Genomic DNA, 27,082 nt, shown 5'->3' on the forward strand with positions numbered 1-27,082 from the left:
GATCTGCAGAGACTGGCTGCACTCAAAGGACCAACACTGTCCTTTTTGGATTTTTTTAGGGGGTTGAAGTCAGGTGAGGGGCTGGGTGATGCCTCCCCTGGCGCTCTGCGCTCCTCCCTCCCCAGCTCTAACCTCACCTCTGTCCGTTTTCTTCACAAAGGCTATGGAAAATCCCGGAGCCTAAGCAGCATAGATGGTGTGGCAGGATCCACGGTGGGGTTGGCTCCCCTTGCGTCGCGCTACAGCTCTCCCTGTCCTCTGCGGCGCCCCTGCTCTCCTGTCCCCTCCATCCTCTAAACGCCGCCTGGATCCTGCTTTGTTGTGTCAGCCGCGTGCTCCCTGTGTCGCCCTGTCCCCCCCCACCCCGTGACGCCATGTCCCCGGCCGTGCCCATGCCCAGAGGAGACCCGAGCTGGGACGTCCCCATCGCTGAGAAGTGGGCTCTGACCTCCAGCCGAGTGCCGCTGCTGTGCTCCCCCTGCCCGTTTGCAGGAGGTGTCCTGTCTCCATTGACCTCGTCGTCTCGTGTCCATGTGTTGGGACAGTTCCCGGGGGGTGGGAGGGCTGCTCAGTGGTTTTCTTCCCCTGGAAACTTTATTCATCCTAAATAAATTGGGCTAAGGGCATGCGATCCCCTTCCGTGTCAAGCCCTCCTTCCTGTGGGCTGTTTGCACATGGGCAAAGGAGGCTGAAAACGCAAGAAGGACATGTTGACTCACAGAATTATATATCATTGTGGTGGAAAATGGCTGAGTTCATATCATTTTACGTTTTCTTTTAAATCAGCCTTGAATTTCTGGAGGCAACAGATGAATAAATCTCTATTCCCTGCCCAGCAGCAATTCCCATCTTGTTTTGTGCTTTTCTCTGCCTAAATCACACTCTGCTTCCCTGCTTGTGTCTGCTTCTCTGTCTGACCTTGGGGATGGTCCCAGGCCAGTACCCGGTAGTTTTGCAGCCCTAAATACCAGCCCTGAGGTCCTATGGAGGTGGGAGGCTGCAGGGCCCTGGGATGGGTGTGGGGAGCATGTGGAGGCTGGGATGAAGGATCGGTAAAATATGTCAATGGATGTTCCATAAAGAGCTGGGCGATGATGGGGAGGGAAATGTGTGTCTGTTGGAGCAGCTGGGAAAGCTGCTGCTGTTGAGCGGTGGGGAAATGGAATAGTTGAGACAAAATGAGGCCCGAATGGATGGGGGAGTTTTCTTCTGAGATTGGCCCAGGGTGGTGGGGCAGAGCAATCCCACGTCCGATGGGATGGGAGCTGGATGTGACCCGGGTCCTCCTGTCCTGGGAGGGTGCTGTCTGAGTGCTGGACTCCTCACTGCACGCTGCTGGTTTTTTGCTCGTGTAAATCAATTTTTAGGATTTTGAATGATCTCGGATGTCCTCCCGAGCTAGAACAAAACCTGCAGTCCCCTGAATTTTGGCTTGTTTCTTGCTTGGCTGCTCCGGCTCTGCCTCCTCAGAGGTGGCTGGGTCCTGGGTGGCTGGAAACGGAGCGGTTCAGTGCCAGCAGCCCTGGCCCCGACCCTCATCCCAGCGCACACTCATCCTTTTTCCTTACTCTGAGCAAGTCCAGCTTGGGGTAACCGGAGCCTGGGGGCTTTCAGCCAGAGGATGGGGACCAAAGTTTAGCCTTGGTTATGATTAAAAACAAAACCACAAAAGTTTACATGGATCAAGCCCATTTCCTTCATCACAGCCAAGGCAGTGCTCATCGGATGATGCAGAGTGAGGATCCCCGTGGTGCAAGGCTGCTTCCTGGAGTATTTTGGCAGACGCTGCAGCCAGGATGTTTCTGCTCCTTCCTGGGCTCCCTGTGCCTCAATTTCCCTCTGTGTAGAGAAGGGGCTAAAAACGAGAGCATCCTGCAGTAACTCTTGTTGCCACCGCAGTGTAAGAGGTGCTACACAAGGAGAAAGTTAAATGCCTCTCCCAGTTTATTTTCCTTTCCATCAAGTTGAATGAGCTGACAGGAGGAGCCAGTCAACACGTCCCCCTTCATTTGGGAAGAAGGCAGACCCCTGAGAAGCTGACAAGAAAGCCTCACCTTTCATTTTGCTTTACTTCTTCCTCCCTGCCTTCTCCTGCCCCAGCCTCATCAGCAGATTAGGGAGATTCAAAGGAGGGAAGAAGAAAAGAGGGGGGAAAAGCTCAGCTCAGTGCTGAGCTGCTCCCTGGGAGCCTGAAGGCAGGACCAGGCAGCAAACAGACCTGGTGCAGGAGTTTAAGGGTGAACGCTGTCCCCTGCTGTCCACCCCAGGGTGTCCCGTAGGGTTCCCGCTGTGGTGAGCCACCTCTCACCAGCAGTGCATGGGCTCATCGTGTATGGTTTGTGTAGCTGCGCTCATTGAATTCCTGTAATTAAAGTGCATTTGTGCACCCAACAATTCGGGTAACCCCATAGCTTTGTGAGTCATGCAAAAGGCATGTGAAATGCTGCATCCTGCCCTTGGAGTGGGGTCCTGCACTTGGAGCAGGAGGAGCTGAAATTTCCTGAGTCCGTGCAAGACAGAAGGTGACCCTCCACGCTTTCCCTGGTCTCTGAATCATAAATGATAAATGGGTAAGACCCAAGGTCACATGCTGACTTTGGAGATGAGCCAGGCCCCAGAAACCAGCCCTGCATCATGCAGAAAAGCTTTGGGTTTGGAGGCACTTGCAAGCAGGGCATTAACCCCGCACCAGGTACAGCCACAGATCCAGCGTGGAAAACCCTCAGTGGACCACGAGATTTCTCCCTGGTTTCGTATTAGAGCTGACATGGAGCTGTGCTTTGTAATTTTTAGATTTGGCGTTATGCAACTCAGTGGAAAGCATGACTAATGTGCAAAAGCTCCTCTAAAACAACAGAGCCCCGAATGGGAGACAGAGGCATTTCTGTGGGAGGCACCAAACTGTTGAAAAACCCACTGCATCTTCGCTCTCTTCCCCCCGCCTTCCTCTGAATAAGTGATTTGGAGGATGCAGGAGGGGGGAAAAGAGATGTTATTTTTAGGAGGGGTTTCAGTGGGCTTGGGGGGTGAGTTAGCAGGGGTTAATCCCTCTGATAATATAAGAGGAGCTGTAGCAGCTTGGGAGAGCAGACTGCTAAACCTCTCTGTAGCCCAGAGTCTTATCTCAAACAGTGGCCAAAATTGGCCGCCTGGAGAATAGGATAAGAATAGAGCAAGCGAATACGATACTTCCCCCGAATATCCTCCCAGCCACTTATCTATGTTTAGGGATCTGGAGAAGAGTGCACGTTCCAGCTAAGGCAAAACGCACTGGGAGAAAGCAAGGTTGTTTGATTTATTCTTGACAAACTGAATAAATCAATAGGAGTACAGCTGCCTCTGCCCAAGTCCTAAAACAGCATTTAAAAAATAAACCAGCGTGCAGTGATTGAGCTTGCTGCTGCCCTCCTGGCCCAGAAGGCAGAGCTTTGGCGTGTTTTGAGGATGTGGCTGGTGCTGGGGATGCGATGTTTGCTCCCGTCGGAGCTGCTGTCCCTGTCCCAGCAGGACGCTGTGCTTGAGCACAAGCATCTGGTTTGGTGTGAAGCACTGCAAGCCCCTGCCGTGGGCACCACGTGCATGGGGCTCTCGCCTGTGTAGGGCATGGCACCAGGCAGAGCTCTTGTGCCCCGTGCTCCTCTCTCCCCATTGCAGGTGCAGATGATGCTCAGTACTGAGGATGGGATCAGAGATGCCTCTTCCTCCTTGCATAGCTCCAGGCTGTTATTTGGAGTCCTTGCGTCCATCTGTCCTGTATCCATGTGCATGTCTGTCTGCTGAAACCAGCAAAGCAGCTGTGCAAGGGGCAAAAGCAGCTCATTCTTTGGAGCCAGGGAGCTTTGGGGCAATTCACCTGCCCCCCCCCCAACCAAGAGTTGCCTCCTGCTCCTCACTTTTGCCTGAGGCCCCCCATCACCGTCCTGTGCCGCACAGAGGCTGCGGTGAGAGCCTGGGTTGCGTGCAAAGTATTAATTGTTATTGTTGCAACAACCGCTCTGTTTCTCGAGAGATGCCTGAAAGAGCTGAGAAAATAGAAAGGCCTGTCTGTCAGCTGGGCGGGAGGTTAAGAAGTCAAGAGAGTAATTGCTCTACCCAGAAGCAGCCTGTTTCTGACTTCCCCAGCACTGCCAGGAAAAATCCTCAGTGCTTATTTGATGACAATAAAATTAAAAAAAAGCAACCCTATTCCTTGCCCATGCTGACGAGGAATGCGGAGAGCAGAGGCAGATGCAAAATAAGATGTAGCTGAGCTTAAAAATAGGAGCCTCTGAGCTCCCAGTCTGTTCCTTCGTTACCTCCGCTCAGGCAATTGATTCTTGTTAGAAGAACGGTGGTGGCTTCTGGTGCCTGCCAGCAGGCGATGGCCACAGTCCTGCCCCAGTGGGGAGGCTCAAATCAGTGCCAGGCTCACCTGAGAGCTTGGGCACTTCTTCGGGCGGTGGCAGTGCTCAGAGATGACCCCATGGGGACGTTCTTGGGGCTGTCCTGATTGCGCGGATGGTGTCCGAGGTGGCTTTGCAGAAGAGCAGCCCCGTTAGGCAGCACCTCCCTGCCCCTCGCAGCAGGGTGGCAGCAGGCTTTTGCTCCATCTTTGTGAAAGCCCCGGCTTTTTGTGGCTGGCGGAGGTGGGCACTGCGCTGCAGGAGGGGCAGATGTTCGCTGGGAGGCGTTTCACGCCGACTTCGTGGGGACCGGGGCCCTCTGCCCACTCTGCAAATCCCCCCGCATTGCAGTGGCAAAAAGAAGAGGGACCTGCAAAATGGTGCGGGTTGGACGCAGGAGCCTTCAAAGGCAGTCGGGGACCCAAGCGGAGCTGTCCCAGCGCTGCCTCCTGCACCGGCGGCCACAGCAGCTCCTCCGTGGGATCGGGCAGCGCCCAGCCTGGCAGCACCCGTACTGCGGCAGTGCTTTGGCTTTTAGAGATTTCATGTTCAGCACCACCTTGGCCTTCTGTATTCAAATGGATCTTACAATGGGAAGGAGGAAAAACAAACAAACAAACAAAAAAAAAAAAAAAGGAAACCCACCACCAGAGCAAACAGTTTTAATGTAGGACCTACCCAAATGCTGCACCGGAGCAGCTGGAGGCTGGCAGCCAGTGGAGGCAGTGCTTGGGGCTGTTTGGGGAGATGCTTGTAGGGGGAAAGTCTCTGTCCCTGGAAATTTCTGAGGGGTGGCCTTGGCAGCACTGCCGGCAAACCTGGGGGATTTGGGGGCTAGGCTGTGCTGGGTCTGAGCTGCAGAGGGGCTGGTTCATGGCTGGCTGTGAGGGCGAAGGGCTGGAAACCTGCTGGTGGTGCGTAATCGAGCTGGGAACGATGAGCCAAGATAGGAGGACGGATTTCTCGTGGTGGCTTTGTCTGGGGATAGCGATTAAACAAAATTCTCTGCTGTTGTTATTTATTTTTAGTCGTGCTAATTTCTCTGAGGCTGGGAAGCTGCTTTCCAAGGCAGGTCCCTGGGGCATGTGGGCAGCAGGTCTCAAGCTAGCACACAAAATGGCTTTGAACAGGGAGGAGGAGATGGGAGTTAAAAGCCGAGTCGTGTCCCTGGTAAATCAATAGACCTGACGGTGAATGTTTCTGGCCAACCACGAGACCTGCAGTGAGCTTTTAGCTGCTTGCAGGAGTGATTGAACCAGGAGCAGCAATATATTTCAGCAGCTGCTTTGTGCATGGCCAGTGCTGTCTTTTCCCCGGGTGTATCAGAATCCACCCCAAATTACTTAGTGGAGATGAATCTGGGTCCCCCAGAACGGTTCATCATTTGGGGACAAACTACCATGGGATTTAGGGACTGTAATCCCAGGGGTTTTGCTGGGAAGTGGCTGTCTGGGGGCTTGCAAAGACTGCGTGTGGGGAGTGAATGTCCAGGCTCTGCAGTGGGCAGGGAGAGCCCATTCCACAGCAGTGATGCTTGACAGAGGATAAGACCTTTCTTTTGGGGCAACCAAGCTGATTTTGGAGCTGTGGGGGGGAAGCCAGGGTGAAAACAGCCATCGGAGCTCAGCATTGGGTTTTGCAGCAAAACTGCTGGCTGGAAAGGGCAGCTCCGTGGCTTATCGGGTGGATCAGGAGCTGTCTCCCTGTCTGACAGCCCCTCGCCTGGAAACCTGGCACATTGGTAGAGGCAGTGTTGTGACTCAGAGCTCCAATCAATGTTAATTAATTCAATGATAACAAATGAGAGAGAGAGAGAGAGAGAGAGAGAGAGAGAAGAAAAAACACTGGGAGATATTAATGCAGTAGGCTTGGCTTTGAGACATCTGGCTTGGGGTTGGTTTGGAAACTTTTGATCACAAGCAGCTTTCTTGCAGTGAAACGACTTCGTTCCTCTGTTCTTCATTTTTACTTTCAAAGTTGCCTCAACTCCAGTTCTGGTTTCTCTGGTTTCTCCCAAGAAAGAAAACTAAGGAGAATCCAAGGAGACATGGGAAATGTCTCCACCTTGCGGGGGGTGTCTCTGGGTCTATTCAGAGGCATTTTTAGCAGTTTTGCCTACTTGACTGATAGAATAGCAGCACTTTCTCCCTCCAGAGAAGATCGTTTCACTTAGCAGTTCCTCTGTTTTCTGCACCCTACAAAGTGTTGGTCCCCATGAAACTTGGTCTCTCTCTCCCTCGCTTTCTCTTTCTCCACAAATAGCTGATGAAAGCAATCTCTAATGGTGTGTTTAATACCTCTGTCTTTAATTGCAGACACCTGCCAAGATGTCCTCTCTTCCAGTTACCCCCAGGGTGAGGTGGTCACCTTCTCCTGAGCCCCGGCTGGATGCAGGCAGCACCCCGGCGAGGGATGTGTGCCCCGAGGGATGCTCTCCCCGAGGGATGCTCTCCCCAAGGCAGAGGGATGTGCACCCCAAAGGATGCTTTCCCTGAGGCAGTGGGACGTGAACCCCGAGGGATGCATTCCCTGAGGCTAAGGGATGTTTTCCCAAAGGGATGCTCTTCCTGAGGCCAAGGGATGCTCTTCCTAAGGCTAAGTGATGCATCCCACTAGGGATGCTCTGCCCAAGACCAAGGTATGCTCTGCCCAAGGGAGGTGCTGTCACCAGTCCGAGGGATGCTCTGCCCAAGGCTCAGGGGTACGTTCCCCCAGGGGTGCTCTCCCTGAGGCCAAGGGATGCTCCCTTCAATGAGCTTTGCCTGCCCAGTGCAGCAACCTGAAGCTCTGGCTGCCCCCTCCGTGTCTGGGGGGGCTTGGCAGCCGGGTTCCCTGCCAGAGAGGGGCAGCAGGGCCAGGAGGGGAGGTCGGGGGACTGGGGGCTGCCCCGCTCCCCTGCCTGCTACCAGCCCCTCTGTGCACACTGACCCCTCCTCTCGCCCATGCTTTCGGATGCATCCCCTGGCCGCTGCTGTCCCGCTGGAGAGACCCGGCCGGAGCCCAGCCTCCGCCACGGAGCCTCGTCAGCTGCTCGCCCCTCGCTCCCGCCCGTGGCTCCATCCATGCTCTGACCATCTCTGTCGTCAAACTAGGGACTCTCCATGATTTCGGGTGCCACAAGCGGGCTGCTGCACCATCGCCCCCCTGCTGGGTGTACCCCAAGCAGACGGGGGCAGAGGGGGTTGGCTGGGGCACGGGGGCAGGGACAGGAAGCAATAGCAGTGCCAGACGCGGGTGCCACGGTGGGGTGAGCCCGGCTGGCCTGGAAGGGTCAGTGTCTTTCTAATGCTGTTACATATCTCTGTGATCAAGGCAATACTACTCCCATTTCCTTTGTCCTGTACGCATGCCTCTACCTGTCCAGCCGTACTAGAGTTCTAATAAAGACATCCACGAGCTGAGTCAGCTCCCGTACCCTCCTGCCTTGGTGTTTCCTCTCCATGCACTGTGAAGCCCCAGGCCCACGTGTCCCTGGCAGTGAGGATTGCAATTCCAGCAGCTGTGTTGCCTGCATGTTGTGGCCAAGCTCCTTGCTTTCTTGCACAGCTTGGATCAGAGCCCTCTTGGAAAGCCCACAACAGATTGATTTCAACATCCACGCAATCTTCATTTGTTGAAGAAAAGGCACCGCAGAGCTGACAAATGCATTGGCTCTGCCTGCCCTGACTAGCAAAGACGAAATAATTAACATTATGACCATACTGGTGCCATCCTTACGTTTCAGAGTGAACGCTGCATTGGGGTGAAGGGAGCGGTGCTCCCGGAGCTGCCTGGGCAGACTGGCAGCAGAACCAAGCAGACAGCGTGAAGCTGGTTTGCGGGTGTATGGCTGCTACTTCACCCTTCTGGGGCTGGGTTGCTGCTGGTGTCACCTTCTGAGCAGCTCCACAGACGGTTTAAGCCCTCTGCACCCCCAGGTGCTGCGTGAGCCCCCAGAACGCTGCAGAGGCCTGGCACGACTGCTGCAGTGAGCTGCAGGGGCCTCAGCTGAAGCCCCGTGGAGGAAGGTGATGGGAGGTATCCTCCCGGGACAACCTGCCCGGGGGCACGAGGTCTTTTATTTGGGGCTGGTGGCGCAGGGGGAGAATGGAAGGTTAAAACCAGAGGAACCAAAGAGCTGCTGCTACAAAACCGAAAAGAAAGCAGTCACAAATGTGAGCAATCAGTGGCTGGTAGCCAAACAACAATTACAGAGCGAGCCTTCCTCTGAGGCTGGGAGAGAGATGCTCTGCTTCCCACTCCGGCTGGAGAGAGCCATTTCCAAACGCACACGGCCGCCGCGTCCCTGAGGATGCTGAACGCTGTGGCCCTTCTCCAGCGCTGAGGTGGTTGCGTGCTGGGATCGATGCCGAGTGCTCGGGTTGTCTGGTCAGGGCTGCTCATTCAAATGATGTCGGGCACCTGCATCCCCCTGGGCTGCGCTCGCACAGAGTTTGGAGACTGGGGTGGTGGCAGGAGTGCTCGGAGCTTCTCGGTGATGCACAGGGGGCGGGTGCAGCCTGGCCCTGTGGGAGGTGGGTTTGGGGACAGGTGGGCACGTGGTGGGCAGATGGTCCAAAGCTGGCTGAAGATGCCCCTGCGGTGTCCCTGGGCAGCAGGACAAGGTCCCTTCTCCAACACGGACAAAGCCTCTTCCCATTGCTGGTCCGTGTCACAGCAGAAATGTACAACCTGTTTCTTGCTGACTCCTGTGCACAAATTAATCAGGAGGCACAAACCTGTTGGTCAGGGACCTGTGGCTGATCCCCAGGGATCAGCAGCACCCCCAGGATGGCTTCACGCTGCTGATTTAGGAGTCTGGATTTTTTTTCCATTTGCTTCTAAAACCCTGAAACCTAGTAGGGACTAGTACTTTCCCTGCAAATCCCAGCACAGCACCATGGAGGTATGGGGGCGGCGCATCCCAGCAGCTCTGCACCCCGCAGCCCTTCCTGTTGCAGCTCTGATGGGGATCCTGATGGCGCTTTGGAACATCTGGGCAGACGAGCAAATGGCACAGGGGGTGTGAAGGGGGAGCAGAGAGCCCAAGGCTGGGAAGCTGAAGGACAACGCTGCCTCTGGAGCACAACCAGTGACCAAGACACGTGTGTGGTGGGTGAGACGTCGGCCAGGTGAGATCCTTCCCCCTGGGCGCCGTGGGGGTCTGAGTGGAGGTGGGCAGATGGGCCAGGGTTGTGCCAGGGGGTGCAGCCCCTTGCCCACCCCCCAGCTCTTCCTCCAGCTGTTCCGTGGGGCTGGGGCTGTGCACGGGGCTGCTGGGCATGGCCACGGGCACCCCCACTTCTGATGGGCTCCCGAGACCTACAGGGTCAGGGCAGGTGGAGGGATGGAGATAGGAGAGGCCAGGCCTCTGGGGAGGCTAAAACCCTCTTAGGGGGGGCGATGCCAGGCATGGAGGAGCAACAGCTCCCGGCTGAGCAGAAACGCGGTGGGGAGCAGGAAGGAGGGTTCACTTCTGTGTTCCCCACGAGGAACTGGAACCTTTTGCGAACAGAGAGCAGGGAAGGGATCCAAATGTCACCTCCCCACGACCGCCACCAGCGGCAGGATGCTCCCCACGTCTCCGCAGAGTTGCTCACCCCAGGTGGAGCCGTCGCTAGCACTGCTGCTTGCTGGGAGCTGCCTGTGATCTCCCGAGCACGGCTGCTCCTCGCAGCAAGGCTTGGATTCGGGCGTGCTTGGCACGAGTCCCCTCCTGGCCGGCGTTCCTTGGCTCACGGCCCCTCTAGGTACAAACCCAGCACGAGCCAAGCAGGAGGAGGACGACAAGGGATGGGGAAGGGGTCTGGCACATTCTTACACCCCCTGCTTTCCTTTCCCAAATAGCTCCCCACCCCCCAACTCCCTGAGCATTTTTGACGCTTTCTTTATTTTTGAAGCAAAGAACAGAAGGGGAGGGAAGGCAGGTGGAGCAGGGAGGGGGCACGCAGCAGGGCCTGCAGGCCAGGACGTGGCAGGGAGGGAAAACGGGCAGAAAGCCCCAGTCTGGGGGGGGTCTGTGACAGCATTGCTGGCCTCGGGGCTGGGATCAGCTGGCGGGTTCACTTAAAGGAATTTTAATCAGCCGAAGATGGTGCTGTCAATAAAAACAAGTGAGAGGCTCCATGGTGCCATGCAGCGTGATGAGCACGTTATTTTTAATCTCGGGAAGTAGGCTGGGAGCAGTGTGCGGCCGGCAGCGGCTCCTGGGGTGCTGGCCGAGGGGCTCCCCCTGTCCCCCTGAGCCCAGAACTGCTGGGGCCCCGTTGCAGCAGGAAGGGGGGGGGGGGGTGCTGCAGGGCAAAGGGGCCGCAAAGGCAGCGAGGGGCTGAGGGACCAGCCTGGGGCAAAGCCCAGGAGAGGGGCGCGTGTGCTGAGCCTCCTGGCTGTGAGCACATAAATGGGGCTGAGCCCTGGGGGCTGCCCAGCGAGTCCCCGGGGGCCCAGCTCCTCTGGCATGGCCCTGCCTCGAGCACAGGGGCTGAGCTTGGCCACGGCACCCGGCTGCCCCGTCCCCACGCATCCCCCTCCCTGCTGTGACGCTTCAGTCTAGTGGGGTTAGTGCTGAGGTTTTGGCAGGGAGGGCTAAGGATGGTGGGGTTGATTAAGTCCAGTTCCCGCTCATTTAATGTGATGAAATTTAATAAATAAATCAAGCCTGGAATTGCTTTTCTTTACGGCAAGCAACGGAGCTTGCAGCCCATTTTTGGCCAGACCACGCGAGCCTTGCATGGGTTTATTTTACCCCTCTGGCTATTCAGAGCCAATGTCCTTAATCATCACTGGGGGAAAGCTCTAAGAGCCCCACCTTGTTTTTTCCTGCTCTGGGCAGTGCAAGGGGGGAATTTTCCACTACAAAGCCCTGTTTATCACCCACCTTAAATCCTCCCACTGTGAGCTGGGGATGGCATTTCTGCCCCTTCTCTGGTTCCGAGTGAAAGCAAAGGTTTAAAGCGCCTTCCTCTAGGCCCTGGGAATGCTGGCTGTTTCTCTGTGCCAGGGACAACAGCAAATGTACAAATGCAGTTCTCCCTGAAAAAGCAACTCTACAGCCAGCAGCTGCACTGGATGAGCATCCTCAGTGCTGTTGGGTGTGGGCTCATCCTACTGCTCTGTGCTTTGGGAGCCTTTTGTTTAGGAGGTAGAGCTAATTGGGGTTAGCAGGGTGCTTGTGATGCATGCAGGGGTGTTGCAGGCTGCAGTGGCTTTGGAGGCAAAGGGCAGCATCTGGGGCATGGCTGGGGATGTTGGGAAACCTGGATTCACTCCCAGCTTTCAGCCACGTTTCTGTGGTGCTGAGCAAGCAGGCTCATGCCTCAGTTTCCTCATCTGGGTGTTGCTTCCCAGGGAATGGTGTGCTGCTGGGAGAAAGCCTTTAAAAAAAGAGAGGTGTTTGTGTATTCTGCAAAAAGATGTTCTCGGAGTCAGCTGAGGACAGCCTCGACTAACTGCAGAGAGGAGAGCACGATCTTGTTTGCCTATTACGGTCCCAGTAACGCTGGGCTGACGTGCAGCTCGGGTGCAGTGAGGGCACTGGCAACGTCCACAGCCCCAGTGTCCCCAGCCCCAGGGTTTCTGTTTGCTGGACCCCAACATCTTTTTTGCAATGTGATGATGTGAGCGAGAAGGGAAAGCACTGTGCCAGCCTGCCGCTCACCAAGGTCACCCCCTCCCCAGCCCACGCCGAAGCCCCTTGCTGGGGACAGGTGGCTGCATGCCCCAGCCCAATTTGTGCTACGTGTTGAGCCTGGCATGTCAATTAGTGCATTGCACTCCCAGCTGGCTTGGGACCGAGGGCAACCTTGTTTTCTTGCCTTTACCCCTGGAAAGGGGCATTTTGGAGAGGTGAAACAAACCCCCACAGAGCCATGTGGTGCAGAGCCTCCCATCTCCTGTCGATCCTTCTGTTCCATCCCTCGAGCAGGGACATGCTTCCCATGCTGCAGCAAGGGTTGGGACCCCTCCACCACCTCCCCCATCTCCCTTTTTTTAGCTGATTCATGAAATTTCCATGCTGGCAGTGCCGTGTTGCTTTAAGCTGTTTACGCGAGCTCAGGAGGCGACAGTGCACGGGGTATTTTTAGCTCGCCGGGTAGCAGAGTGGGATTAAAATGCAGTCAGTGTTACAGACGCTGGGGCTGAATCAGTATTCCTGCACAAGCCTCTCTGTGCCAGCATCTTCCATTGAGTGTCTGAAAAACCCGAGTTTCCATGGAGACCCGGCTCCAGGGCAACCCGTTTCCTTGTAAAGCAGCAGCAGGTAGGGAGCGGGCGCAAGGCTCGGCCAAGCTCCGGCTCCAGAAGGCGAATGGTGGCTGTAAATCCCGATCCCTTCTCATCTGGGATGCAGAGAGGAGGGCATTAGGCTGCAAAATGGTATTAAAAGGTGGATGGGTGCAAGCCAGGCATTTCATCCTGTCCCATCCCCCTGGTATGTGTTTTTCTGGGGTTGGATGTGCTTGTTGGGAGGATTTGCAAAGTTGGTGGTGGCTGGCAGAGGCTCTTGGTGTGGGGAGAGGGAGCAACGTGGTGCCCGGGGGAAGATGGGTCTGGGTTTGCCCTGCTGGAATGGTGGAAATTTGCCCCCCACCTCCAGCAGTTTGTGTCAAATGAGTTAAATTAGCAAATTCTCTTCCTATGTAGAACGAGCAGAAACCCAACAAAGCTGCTTGGGACCACGGGTAGCTGCCCCAACAGAAGCTGAAACCATGCAGTAAAAGCGTGGCGATGACAGCACAAAACAAAGCCCGGGTCTTGGGGTGGCCAAGCCCACCCCCAGCTCCTTGCACGGGGCTGCTGGGTCCGCAGGGGCAGAGCAGCGGCCGTGTGGCCACAGGCACCTCATGGGCAGGGCTCCCCGCGGGTTCCCGGATCCGGCGCTCGCGGTCAGGTCCTCGGTGCCGGTGGGCGTCGTGGAGGGGGAGCAGAGACCTCGCAGCAAGGCCTCAGGCGGACCCAAGGCAGCAGCCCCCTAAGCCACCACGGCCTCCGTGACACCGTTTGGTGTTTTGGGTTTTGAACCAGTGGAGAATAGCCATGCAGGAACAAAGTCGCTCAGTTTTCAAAGCAGAGTTTGTGCTTTCCCATCTTTCACCTAGGAAAAAAATGAAATCCTGTCTGCAGAAAAACGTATTCAGTTTTTCAACGCCTTTTTCAATAAAAGACAAATAGATGTTTAAAACCTCATGTCCTTGAAATAAAATCCAAGTTGAGAACTTGTATTAAAAAAAATGCTTTTTACAGCAGCATTTTTCAGCCTGATTTATTAACATTTTTGCCCAAACAGAACACTTTCTGTGGATAGGTTTCTTTTGATCTAGAAACTGTTGTCATAGGCTTTTTTTTTTTTTTTTTAATTGAAAACCACTTCCATTTTCATTAATAGCTGTTCTGCCATCCCTAGGCTGCACTCAGCATGCCTGAAACAACTCCTATCCAATGGGTTATTCTCCAGCACTGGAAGCAGCAGACACGACGGGCTCTTATCTATGCTCATGGCATACTTAGACAGACTTGCTACTGTGCGGGCTCTGTTCAGAAAATGGTGTGTTTTCCTTTTTCTGGGTAGTAAAATGGAACAAGTCATATTTCAACCCAGCTCCTTGAGTTTGTGTAGTCCTGGAGATTTTCTGTGCCCGTGGAGTCAAGGGGATGCTACTAGAGGTACTCTAGCATCTGAGGATCTTGCTTCAGCTCGTCACTCTTTTTTTTTTTTTTTTTACTTTTTTTTTCTTTTTTTTCCCACTGCTTGCCATTGGTTGGTATAGGACCCCCATGATGTTGTTGGGGTTGGGGTTCAGCCGGGCAGAAAGGTGAGACCCTGCTGGGTGCTGGGGTAGTGTCACAAGGAGTCCTCTGTGTCCCTGGGGTCGGGGATTGTGTGATGGGGCTGTACTCTTCCCCCTGCCAGATGCTCACGGTGACAACAGCCTTTTCTGAACGCACACCTCGAGGATGCTGCAGGAACACATGCAAGTGAATTGCCTCTTATCACCGCCGCCTGACCGGGCCCCCTCCGTCATTAGTCTTTTGTTTCTTCCTGGGGTGAGCTATTCTTCACCTTCGCTTTCTGCTCACAGAAAATGATATTTGCTCAACAGCTGGCAGGGAAATAATAATAATTAAAAAAAAAAAAAGCAGCACTCCAGATATCTATCGACACTAATATTTTTGTAACATGCGTAAATTCTCCAACATGCAGAGGATTTTGGGGAAGAGGGGGACTTTGCTGTTCCACCCGCAACGCCGCAGCGATGGGAGGCAGGGATGGTTGGGCAGGGCATGGCGTGGGGTATGTCAGAGAGCTGCGGGCTTGAAGCCCTGTGGGAAATGCTGCTCTGCTTGCAGCACGGCGTCCTGCTCTCCCTTGTGCAGTGGGACCACGGGAGGCTTGGCCAGGGGAAGAAGGGAGAACCCCAAGAGCACCTTGCCATAAGGATGCTGTGGTTACTTCCAGCTGGGTAAATACCGTCTCCCTCTCTCCGGTTTGCAAGCAAGGGGGAAGTCAACCATGTCCGAGCAGCTTTGGAAGGCTGCAGCAGTGTCTCGCAGGGCTGGTGCCAGCATCGTCCCCTTTAAATGCTGCAAATTGTCTCGCTGAGCCCCTTCTCAATGCAGACCTCCTGTTCCCTCTCCGTGGGACCCCAACGCTCCAGCCTCTGCTTTGCATTTATAGCTGCCGGTCGCAGCTCTTTGTTATTTTCTGATGTTAATTTAAAAAAAGCAGCTGACACCATCTCACTGTTCACGGAAGGAAACTATTTAGGGACACAACCAGTGGGTTTTGGAAAACTTACCATAATGGGAGAGCTGCAGTTCCTTCCAGCCTCACATCTGCCCTGCTTCGCCTGCCAGCTCACCCGGGGCCCTGCTGAACGGGGCGATGCTAATTGGACGTTAACGGCTCTGAAAATATCTCTGCCAATTTCTGAGCAGAGTAACTGGGAGTCAGCTGGAGCCAGGGGCTCGTCGTGCTCCCCAAGCCTTTGTCCCTCTCAGAGAAGGACGTCACATTCCCGTAACCAGTTTAAACGTGTCCTCAGTGCTGACTGGTGAGCCAAAAGCCAGCGTGCGCTGATGGGCTTGGCAGGGCTGGGTTTGGGGGAATAAATGGGCTTTAAGAGTCTGGGCTGAACTGGAGAAACCCCTGCAGAGCAGATGTGGGAAGCAATTAGGGAGAGGCTGGGGGAGATGGGCAAGTCCTCTCTGGTCTTAGTGGTGGCTTTGATGGGAAAACCTGCTGGTCCTGTGCAGCAGAGTGAGGGTTCCTGCACTGCAGAAAACGTTGGGTATAAACGGAGGATGGACAGTGAGGGCCCCCCTTGGTGTCCCCCATCCTCTGCTAAAGCCCTGGTCGTGGGGCTGCTGCTTGGCTTGCAGGCCGTGTCCACTGTCCCCTAATTGCAGTTCATAATTTGGGGCTTCTAAGTTTGTCTCTTTTTGGGTGGGAGGAGTACAGAGGAAGGTGCATGGTGGGGAAGGAGGACAGGGAGAGTTTCTCTCTCTGGCTCCATTGTCTGATCAAAGCGAGCCTGACAAAGTGAGGCTTCCTGTCCCTCTGGGGTTGCCCAGGTGTTACTGCAGTCAATGAGCCTCTTTGGGGTAAAACAGCTCGGTTTGGTCCTAAAGACGCTTTTCTCTCTCTCCGTATAGGAGAACAGTTTTGTGTTGCAGCAAAAAGCCACGCCAGCAGGAGGGAAGTGACGAGCATGTGAGGGCTCAGCTCTCAAAGCTGCACAGTGTATATGGGGCAGGACCCACTTCCGTACCCTCTGGCGGAGCAGCACGAGGTCGGGACGCTGCAGAAGGACCTGCTGGTGGCTGGGGGGGCAGAGGGTGGGCAGCAGCCAGGAGGGAGCCACTGCCCACAGGGCTGGGGGAGCTCTGGCCACTCGCGGAGGGGCCCGTGCCAAGGATGCTGCTCTCGGCAAATCGATGCAAATCCCATCGTGTCTGCTGCGGAGCTGGCAGTGCCCGGGCAGGCGCAGGGCGATGGGCTGGGCGGGATCGCGGCAGGCCAGCAGGGGTGAGCTGACGCGCGGGTGATGAGCTGGCTCACGTGTCCCTGAGGCGCCTGGGTCCCTCCTTGCTGCCGTGCTCCCTCCTTGCCAGCTCAGATAGGCAATCCTAAAGAGGTGCATCCCCGACTTCCACAGCGAGCAGCTGAGCCATGGAGGGAAACTCTTCTGCCTCTTGTGGCCATGGCCCCTGACCAAAACCTCACAAGGAGAAAGGAGAAAGAGAAGCTTCCTGATGAGCCCCATCACCTTTGCTCCTGGCTCCGCTCCCCACACTTCCTTGCTGCTTTTGTGCTCCAGGTGTCCAGACAGCAGAACAAAACTCTCCGTGACTCCCCTACCTCCCCAGCAGGTACCTTCCAGTCCACCCTACCCCATGTTCCACCTCCATGCCCCAGTGCTAATTGCATCCCAGTAGCTTCCCAAGGACTGTTTTCTGTTTTCTTCCCCGTGGAGGATGCAGGTGGATGGGTTTCTCCTGGCCTGATTGAAGTTCGGATCAGCGGCAGTGAGGCAGCCTTGCTGGCTATCAGCCCTGCTCATCACCGCCCGCAGCCACCGTTCCGTTCAAAGCAGCTGCTCTGCACAGCTCCGACACCGAGCCGCTTCCCCAGACCCCCGCAGCCCTGACTGAGTGACCCGCCAGGGCTGGGGGGGGGCTAATTAGGGTAATGGTGGAGAAAATCGCTGGAGGGAGATGGGAATAATTCAGCCACGTTTGGCACAAGCCCATTGCGCCCAAGGCAGGCTCATGGGCACAGGTGGGAGGGCAGCAAGGGGCTGCAAACCTCCAGCCCTGGCTTCTGCCATCGATGCACTTTTTAGCCGAGGGCACCTCATTTAACTCCCAGACTCAGCTTTTAAATCCCAAATCAAGGCTGCCAGCCCTTCAGACCATGCTCTGCCACCTCCAGAAGGCTCCATTGACTTTTTCCTGGGATTATTATTATTTTTGTGGCTAGAAGAGCCCATTGTGTTCAGCCACTTTGACTTCCTGCCTTAGACAGGCCATGAAATGCTGCGTGGTGCTAAGCTTTATTATTAGCGTTTATTACTGTGGAGGGAATGAGCACAGAAAGCACAACTCCATGGGTGGGTAGCTTTTTAAAGCAATCACCTACGGCCATGCAACCTGTTATGAAAACTCTCTGCATAACCGAGATGGATTTGTTATGTGCATAGGGGATGTGGGTAATTATAGGAAAATCTCCGTCTCTTGACAGATAAGATCCTGCCGTGTTTGTTCTGGAAATTACGGAGGTTGGTGCAATTGTTGTGGGTGTTTTCCCCCTCTCAGGGTTGCAGGAGGGGATGGCGGTGGTCGACGATGCTGGCCTGGAACAGGGCTGGCTGCCTGGCTCTCCTGGTGAGCGAAGGGAGCCGTGCTGGGTTAATACCCGGGAAGGAAACGGCAGTGCTGAACACCAAATGCTTGATGATAGCTTTGCTGATTATCCTCCGTGTTCACCAGTGGGCCCTGGCGATGGTTTTGGCTCAGCTCTGCCTCCCCACCCCAGCTGGCCCTTGCAGCTGAGCGGGGCTGGGGTGTTTCAGCCCTGGAAGCTCCAGCCTAGGCAGGACCTCGCCGTGCGAGGGGCTCAGTGGGCACAAGATTGGACCTGCGTGGCTGAAGCTTGAGCAGGCTTTGGTTGGGGGTGGAAGACTCTGAGATGGGGAAGAGCTAGGAACACGTGAAGGAAGGGATTTAGCCTGGTGCAGCACAGGGGCTGCAGTCCCTTTGGTCTCTGTCCGTCCCTTCTTCCTCTCAACAGCCTCCCCACCACCGCTGCTTCACCCTTAAATCTGCCTACTTGGTCTCTCTATCCCCACTGCTGCAGGACAGTTTCTGTCCCTACAATCCTTGGGGAACAAGCTCTGGGTGGCCGTGCTACCACCTCTAACCACCCTCATACCTGCTGCCAGCCAAACCAACCCCTCCAGGTGAAGATCTCCAGGGTCTCTGTATTCCAAACCGAGCTGCAAAAGGGCTTGGGGGATGTTGACTTTTGCTGCACCTGGATTTTTTTTCTTCCGCACATTGAAGCTCGGGGAGGATGACAGGACCCAAGGAGCCTTTGGGGCTGGATCCTGGCACTGGGCACCTTACCTGCTGCTGAAAAAAGGTTGCACGGGGAGGGGGAGGGAAGGGAGAACAGCCTGAACTCATCAAGGCATTCACAGCCTGGCTTCCCTCCTCTCTGATTTTGTTTAAATTAAGCCATCTGCCCACATTAAATGGTAAATTATCTCAGCTGCTGCCTGTCTCCCTGTGGGGAAAGCGGCCGGAGGAGGAGGGGAGAGAAGGGGGGTAAAGGCTGCAGAGCTGCCCCCCAGCTGGGACCTGGGGTGTGCGATGCTCTCGTGGAGGTTTGTGCCACCTCCCCTTCCACGTGCCGGAGGTCAGCCCCCAGCAACCTGGAGCCGGTCACCTTGGTGTGGTCACAGCCCTGCTCCGCTGTCCTTGGCAGAGAGGTAGGAATTGGTCCTTAATCCAGCTGATGGAGGAGAGCGAGTTGCAGTGCGACCGCCCTCAGCTCACGTCCTTGGGAGCCCTTCTCTGGGTGGCAGCACAGCGCCTGCCTGAGCGGCGAGCTGAGAGCCCTCGCCGTGAATCTTCGGCTCAGAGCGGTGGAGGCAGCCGGTGTACCGGGACGGAGGCAGCAGGGCTGCCAAGGGGAATGACCAAGACAGGACCTGGTTTTGGTCAGCTTGTATGCTTGGTGTTTTGCAAGCGGCGCTCGCAAAGGGATGGCTTTTCACCGTGTTGTTGAGCTGGGCAAGACCCTTCTGGTGCTCTGGGGATGTCTGCAGAGATGAAGCCCCCCTGGGTGCTGAGGTGCTGGGTGGGCTCCACCTCCCCTTGGGCAGCTTGGAGCTAGTCTCACACCCTGCAGTGGGGTCGCAGTGATGGATATGGCTTTAAACCAGTCCCCTCTGCTCCTGCCCGTGCTGGGTGGTGGCAGTGTCACCTCCCAGCAACGTGCACATCTGCCACCTCCCCACAATGCGGTGCACGGTGCTGCGTCAGCACCCCAAAAGGAGCCATCCTCTCCATGCAGCTGGTTGGGTGCAGAAAAGACGTAGGTTTTCATGCCAGCTCCTCGCTGAGACCCAGCTCTCGTCGTCGCTGTACTGCGGTGTGCAGTCTGTCTCTGAGCAGGTCCCCACGGTGGTGCTGGGGACATGTGGGTGGCCGGGCACAGCTCGCCACGAGCCACCCTCTGCCCCCAGCACCCTGCAGGGGCCCTTTGCAGGAGGAGGGGAGCATTTGAAGAGGAGGGCTGGGTGTGGGAGACCACCAGTGCTGGGGAAAGGATTGGGGTGACAGAAGTGGGCAAGAAGGAAAATAATGTGAGGTAGAGGGGACGCTGAGGGCTCTGAACTGCCCTGTTTTACAGCCTACATATTTGGGTTTCCCTCAGGAGCCAGAGAAGGGATGCAGTGGGGTGCTGCTACTTCAGGGAAAGACCTCCCTGCTCTGCAGTGCCCCAGCTGAGGCTGCGTCTCCAGCACTGCTCTATGGGTTGTTCCCGCAGAGTTTCTGTGTCCTGCAGAGCTTCTCCATCCCGCCATGCCCCAAATGCTGCTGTTAGGCAGCAGCAACCTCTGGTTCCTCTGAAGTGTAAAGGGTGACAGCGTCATGCACAATATTCTGCTGTCCCTCACTTAAAGCTGAGTGAGCAGTGAAGGAGACCATTTTCTCCCTCTGTCATTCCATCACTCGGCCTCCTGCAGCAACGCTGTTGAAGTGCAGCCGGAGCCAGGACGAGGCAGCGCAGGTCAGCTCTGTGCTGCGTGCCCAGGTCTGCCTTGCAGAAGCTCGGGGTGTCCTGGACCTGCACCAAGAGCATCCGCAAGCAATTCTGTCACAGAAGCTCTTGGCAGGCAGCTGCAGCCGTCCTGGCTGCTCCGTGGGCACGGCCCGGGGATGTCCCAGCCCCAGCAGCAGCACTGGGGCTGCCTGGCTCTCAGCAGTGGGGAGGCAGAGCGGTTAGGTCTGGCATGCAGGTCGCGGCACAAGACTTTTCTCACTTGGTGTAATGAGTGGTGAAGCCGTAGGGTCTCCTCTCCTCATCTCAGTGGTCTCCTGGGGTCAGGCTCCCCCTCCAAGAGGCGTTTCAGGGCATCTCAGCCCATTCGTACTCGTTCTCACCAGGCGTGCTGGGTTGTGTGTAGTATGTGGGTGCTGCTGAGCTCCTAAGAGAGAAGGATCCTGGATCCGTCCTGTGCTGAAATGTGGATGCAACAGTTCGTGAAGCATCTCCAAGACTGAAGGCACAAGAGGGCTTTTAAAGGACCTGTGGTAAGAAGTGAGCTGTGCAGTTTCCCCTGTTCACAGCTCCTATGTCCCACCTCCCAGCCATTATTTTTGATTTTTTTCATTTTTTTCAGCAAGCAGACAAATATTTGCAGCAGCTCAAGTCTGCCTTTGACTGAGGTGTGAGAAACAACTGCAGTGCCAAACTCCTGAATGTGTAGCAGGCACCCAGGGAGGAACAGCGTGCACCAACTCACGTAGTGTAGCTTGCCATGAATGCACCGAGAGTGTCGGCAGCGGTTATTGCGTCTCGGCAGAGTGACGGTAACCTGATTACTGGCAGCCTCTACCCTGGGGTCACTAAACACCGGGGAAAAGCAACTAGAGTCTCATAAAGCTTTCTGGAGAGATTTGGATCAAAACCTAAGCTCTGAGTGTCCTTGGGCTGTGAGGTGCCTATTCCCATGTCCATGCTCCTCCACCTGCCTTGTGGGATGGTTTGGAGGAGTCTGCGTGGGAAGTCCAGGCTGAACCCTGATGGTTAAATCTCACTGGTGAAATGCGGGCTTCAGAATGGGGCTGCTCACCCAGGATGGTGCAGATGTGGGTTAAATCCTGCTTCAGGCTCGGGGAGTTTGATTCCCTCCCTGCTTTGCTACCCGCTCTTGTCTGCATTTCCCATAGGGAGCCTGGGCAGTCTGCGCCTTGCAGACTGGAGGCACCTGGAAGTGCCTGAGCAGCGGGGGAGCTGCTGGAAGAAGGCAAAAGGCAGGCTCCGTGTGAGGAAATCTGGGAGGGAAGACAGCAATGGAGAGCCACTGAGAGAGAACGGAGGAGGAACATTTCTCCCTTTTCTGCTGGAAGCCACCAGGCAATCCCGCTGCTTCCACTAAACCCACCCAAAGGAGTCAGGCAAAAATCTGAGAAATGCACAAACTGAAACAGCCGGCGTGAGGGGAGGGAGGGGTAGAGCTCAGTGCTGGAGTTAATGGCCTGTGAACAGGACTGATGGCATGGGCCATGGGCAGAGCCTGAAGGGCAAATCACACCTGCAGGGAAGACGAACGAGCGTTTGCCCGCGGCGAACAAGGGCAGCTTCTCAAGGGCACCAGCAGGAGGATGGGGCAGGGGACAGCCACGGGGCTGAAAGGGTTAAACAAATAGTTTCTTGGCTTTTTCACTCATTTGTATGCCTCTCCTGGCAGCATTTAGGTGTAATAAATCCACATGTGTGTGCGTGCACACCCAGTGCCCTTCCCCTGAGGGCTGCCTCAGAAAATAACCTCTTCCAGCTGCAGGGCCGGGTGATTACCCGCAGGTGTCCGGCGGGGAACTGAGAGCGGAGCAGAGGAACGCCTCGGGCCGGGTGGGAAGAGCCCGCGGTGGGGCTGGGGCAGGGCCGGGGGGGTTTTGCTTTTGGGCACGGGCTGAAGGCTGGCCCCAGCCCCAGGGCTGCCAGCAGGTCTCGCGCTGAGCGGTTGGGTTTCCTCTCCCCCGAGATCAGAGAGGGGCCGAAAGCCCCGTGCGTGCCTGGGCAGGGCTGCAGAGGGGTTTTTCGCCCTGGTTGCTCTGGGCTGGACCAGACCCGGGTGCTGTTCTCCCTCAGCTCTTTTTTGGGCTGGCTTTTGTCTGCGCTCTGCCAGGCTCCTCGTCGCCCAGACAGGAGAGATGAAAATGAGCTCTCATCCTCTGCGGAGGAGAAGATCAGGGAGAGAGACGGAGGAAAAGTGAGGGAAATTAAGCAGAAATAGCTTCAGGGGTCATTTAAAAATATCCCCACGACTCCCTTAAATATATATTTAGCAAGAATTCATAGTCCATGGCTGAGGGAGCTCCAGGCACCAAATGTACAGAACGGTTTTTGATGAAGACCCATGGGATCCAGTGAGGGTTGGAGGGACGGGGGCTGCTGGGGTGGAGGAGGGGGAGACGCGGGGCAGGGGCGGCGAGGTGGCTCCCAGCCAGCTCCCCGTGCCCGTCAACTGCCTCAATGCAGCACGCAGCCGCGTGCTGGTCCTCTGGGGCTTCCGAAACAAGGTCACCTTCCTTCAAGGTCTGTCAGCAGGTCAAATCCAGGGCACCTGCTGTGCAACCACCCAGTCCATCGCAGTTTTCCTCCCCCAGGAGTAGCTCTGTCTGGGTGAGAGCTGCCCGTCTTCGCTCCTGGGGCCACAGCGGCTGGGAACGGCCACAGAGGCACAGGGCTGAGCCCGGCCCTTCTGGAAGGGAACCGCTGGAGCTGCTGGTGGACCAGGAGGGGTGGACATGCACGGGATTGAAATGGTCCTGAAATGCCTTCGAGGAGAGAGACAAGTGCTCAGCATGGTTCGCCCAGGAGGACAGTATGAAGCCGCTGCAGGGCTGATGCGTGGCGGGTGAGGCGCTGGGACAGCCGGGAGCAGCACAAGGTGCTTGGCTTCAGCTCGCCCGCTGGCTCTGAGATCCCAAAGTGTTTGTCAGCCCCCAGTGCTTCAGGAGTAGGAAGGTCCCCTTGTTCCTAGGAGCATCTTGGGCTGAAGGAAGGTTAAAATCCCAGGGCTGCGTGATCTGCCAGAGCCCATGAATTATTCACTGCTCCTCCAAGTTGCAGAGGATCCCGTTACGCTGTGCAAAAGGGTCTCCTTGAGCAACAAAGCCTTGCCCACAGCTGCCAGCTTGGAAACCCAAGGGCTGGAGGGAACTCAGCTCACACCTTCCTTCCCCAGGGCCAGCACTGCTCCAATAGCAAAGTCAGGCAGGCTTTTGACTTCGGGGCTCTGCCTGAAGGTTGGTGGGTGTCTCCTTACAGCCCTGCTTTATGGATTGTCTCCTGCCTGAGTTCCCACCCTATTCAGACTGTAACTGCTCCGTGATGACAAATGGGGCTGCCAGCCTCTGATTTATTTTAATTGCCATCTTCCCTTCCCGCTAGCAGTGTAGAGGCACAACAAACCTGTGCTGGAGTGCCTGAACTGGGAGGTGCTGGAGGCATTTTGGTGATTTTGGGGGAACTTTCTCGGTTGGAGAATCCTCTTTCCCCACCTGTCTAGCACAGGAAAAGCCCTCTCTGAAAACCCACAGCATGGGAAAACTGAGGCACAGGAGGTGCTTAGGAGGAGGTGGGAACCAGTGCCTGGGTGACAGCGAAGAGAAACCAGCGTCAGGCTGCCCATGCGTAGCAAGGGCTGGGGAAGGAGGATAAATGGGAACAAAGTCTGCGTTTTGTGGTCAGCACGTGTCGTCAGACTGGAGGGCTCCCTGGCACCTTCTGGCCTCCTTGCCTGCCGAAGGGGTGATGCCTTTCAGCACAACCCCATTTTTGCTTGGGAAGGCGTCAGAGGGAGGAACATTTTGTGAAGATTTGGTGTTTTCAGCTGTAGGCCTGCAGGCAGAGGTGCCCTGACAGGACAGGCTGTGCTAGAGGAGAGGACCTGCTGCTCGGCACGCTGCTCTCCGCTCCCACCCGTGGAGCATGACGCGGGGAAGATATGACACAGGGCACCCCGGAGGCTGTAGAGATGGGTGACTTTTGCATGTGTGTGGCAGTGTTTGGCACCATGGAGAATGAGGTAAGGATGCTTACAAGGGTGGAGGAGAGGCGTGAGGTGCCTGGGTGCAGGCTGGCTCACGGGGCCATCTCCACGGTCCCCCCCTGCAGGTGCTGGGCTCTGCAAGCTGCTGCTCAGCTCATCCCTTCCCAGCTGCTTGTGCAGAGGGTTGAGAACTACCTTCTGCCACAGGCTGTGTCCGTGCTTTCCACCCCACTGGGACAGCAGGGAAAGGCCACGGGTCCCAGCAGCTCGGAGCAGGGCTGGCTTTCCACAGCATCCCTTCGCACTGCTTCTCCTTCCACAGCAAGCCACTCATCCTGCAAACACGTCGCACTTGGCGGTGACATTACAGCTCGCAGCAGGGGCGGGGGCCTCCCCCGTACGTCCCCTGTCCAAGAGGAGCCCTCCCCTGCCCAAATTCCCCGAAGGCGCCTGACAGCCCTGGCTGAGAGCAAGCCAGATCTCTGGTGTTCGGGGCGTTTTGGGGCCCCGTGGTGATGTGAAGTCCTCCTCGTCTGGAGCTGCCCCCTGTTTGCTGTCTGCCCAGCAGAGCACAGCTCGTGCAAGGCTGCTGCGGTGCTGGCTCCTTGTGTCACGGTGTGGCAGCGTGTCACCCTGCAGTGACACGGCAATGGCTGGAGCGCAGGATCCAGTGCTTAAAGATGCCAGGAGAGGGGTGAGTCCCGTCTCTTGGTGTGAGCGCAGGTGCATCGAGTTCTTCTGGGACGGGTACCCGACATCTGGTGCCCATCCCATATGGACATCACTGTCCGGAGGGGGGGTTGTCCCCAGCGTGTCCCTGAGGAGGGCAGCTGGGGACAGGGAAGGGCAGGAGGCCAAGAGCGCAGAGGAGCCCCGGCTGCTCGAGACTTTGTAAGGCTGAACGCCTGGGATGGGCGTCCTCTGGGCACTGGGCTTCAGCGCGGGATGCGGCCCTGGCTCCCCGATGCCGCCTGAATCCTCTCTCTACTTTGGGGTTTATTCTTCCCTTTCCATTAATCTCCGATTATTAGGTGGAAAGCGAACAATTACTGTGCTAATGGCTCCATAAATTCCTTCATTACTTATTAAACCCGTGCATTTCCCCGCGCAGCGGAGGAAAAGCAATGAAACGGGGTGGGGAAGGGACGGGGAAGGGATGCGGCCGATTCCTGGGCTGCCGCCGCCCTCTGCCGGCCGCGGGGCTGGGCTGGGGGGCAGCGGGGTGCCCGGGGATGCTCGAAGATGCTGCCAGGTCTGGGGCACGGAGGGGGGCACCTTGCCTGGGGAGCTGCTGCAAAAGCTGTCCTCAGAGGCCGCGAGGTGGTGCCGAGCGGGGCTGAAGCACGGGGCAGAGAGTTCGGCTTTAGCTGGGCAGTTATCGAGTGCTCCTGGTTGATTTTGGAGCAGAGCTGCAGAGGGAGGAAAATCAGGCAATGCGGGACCAGTCCCCACCGAGCACACCAGCACAAACCAGGAGCAAAGCCCAGGCCAATTCCTCAGGGCCGAGATGTTCCCAGGGACTGTCACGGCTCGGCGCAACAGGAGAAGCGAGCCAAGAGCTGGGGCAGGTTGAGGAGTCCTGAACTCACCCCCATCTTCACGCTGGCTCCTCAGGAGGCTGCAGGCAAACCCCAGGCACCTCCTTTTCAGCTGCAGGAAGGAGCCCGCTCCCTCCTGGCTTTCCTCGAGGTGCTGGGAGCTGCCTCGCAGTTTGCTGCCAAACCTCGCTACGATCCTGCAGGGTGGACGTTCTCCAGCTTTTTTTCTGCTGGCGGAGGCAGAGATCATGGCGAGAACTGCAGTGACTGTGCGGGGGAAGCTTTTGCCTCCCTTTTGTGGTGCTGAGGGTCAGGGTGCAACCCATCTCGCTCCTGCGCTGGCAGCCTGGCTCCTGGGAGGGCTCTTGTAGCCTCACCTAAGTGAAGCTAATGTATTTTGACATCTCTAATGGCCAGCTGGGATGCAAGTGCATCTCCAGGAAGAAAGGCAGCTTGTCTGAATGCAAAACTGCCAACAAGCCGTCACCTCCCCAGCTGAGATGCTCGCAAGTCTTCAGCCCCCGTCAATCAGGCTGTGGGGCTCAGCGTCCTGACGGGAGCCCTCTTTGCCTCTCCTCCATCAGGCTCGCTGGCTCCTCTGCCATCTCCATCCAGGCTTTAGGAAGGAGCCACACGCTTAAACTGTAGAGAAAGGTTTCTGCAGAAAACAGCAAGTTTCTCTGGTTCTGCAACACCCAAGTATCCTCCAGGATGAGCCCAGCTCGACAGAGGGACCTCGATGCCCAGCTCCCACTGACACCAAATGTAATTAGATGTCTCTATCTAGGCCAGGGGCTCAAGGGCCATCTGGCTCCTTAATTATTCATACACATAAATAAACACAGACAGAGTGCTTGTTATCTAGCCCGGGCCTGGGGAGCGATTTCTGCTTACGCAGGACCATTTCTTGGGTCTGACAAAGCGTGCTTTTCTCCAGAGCTCATTTTGGGTGCTGCGTTGCCTTTCCCCGCTGCCAAAACCCTCTCCCAAATGCACCAGTGCTGCCAAACTGCACGTTAGACAGATCTGCATCTGCTGCCGGCTGATGCAGAGGTGGAAAAACTCTGGAGGAGATGTCTCTGCTTGGAAGGAGCAGGTTTGGAGGACAGAAATCAGATGAAATGCCTGTCAGGAGAGCCTGTCCCTTCAGCGATGTGGCCCAGTGCTCCTCCAAGGTGTCTCTCAAACTGTGACTCATCAGCTGTGGAATTTTAATTTGGGTTTTGCTTGCAACCTGAGGCACCACAAGGAAACAGTTAGAACCTCGGCAGATAGAAGTCTCTATCGCTAGTTGTTTAAAGTGATGCATTTCCTCTCAAGCCTGTGGAGCTGTGCCAGGTTTTACCAGATGTAGCCTCAAAGGTGCAGCGGAAATATGGCAATATACGATTTTCCC

The 27,082-nt window shown here is 56.2% G+C and overlaps 1 protein-coding gene across 2 annotated transcripts in view; it reads left to right on the plus strand.

Annotated features, from left to right (window-relative positions):
• Positions 1-27,082, plus strand: part of KCNC4 (potassium voltage-gated channel subfamily C member 4) — a 44,958-nt gene extending 17,876 nt beyond the window's left edge. The window contains exons 5-8 of one of the 2 annotated variants that reach the window (XM_083812907.1): positions 6,698-12,792; positions 13,005-18,850; positions 20,535-20,681; positions 20,771-27,082. In XM_083812907.1, the coding sequence (XP_083669033.1) occupies positions 6,698-6,759 (62 nt within the window). In that variant the 3' untranslated portion in view covers positions 6,760-12,792; positions 13,005-18,850; positions 20,535-20,681; positions 20,771-27,082. Of the gene's footprint in view, positions 1-160; positions 914-6,697; positions 12,793-13,004; positions 18,851-20,534; positions 20,682-20,770 lie in introns of those variants that run through there. The other variant, XM_083812906.1, reaches the window with a different exon arrangement.

This window comes from Anser anser (genome assembly GCF_964211835.1).
Source record: "Anser anser genome assembly, chromosome: 27".
NCBI classification, from domain to species: Eukaryota; Metazoa; Chordata; class Aves; order Anseriformes; family Anatidae; genus Anser; species Anser anser.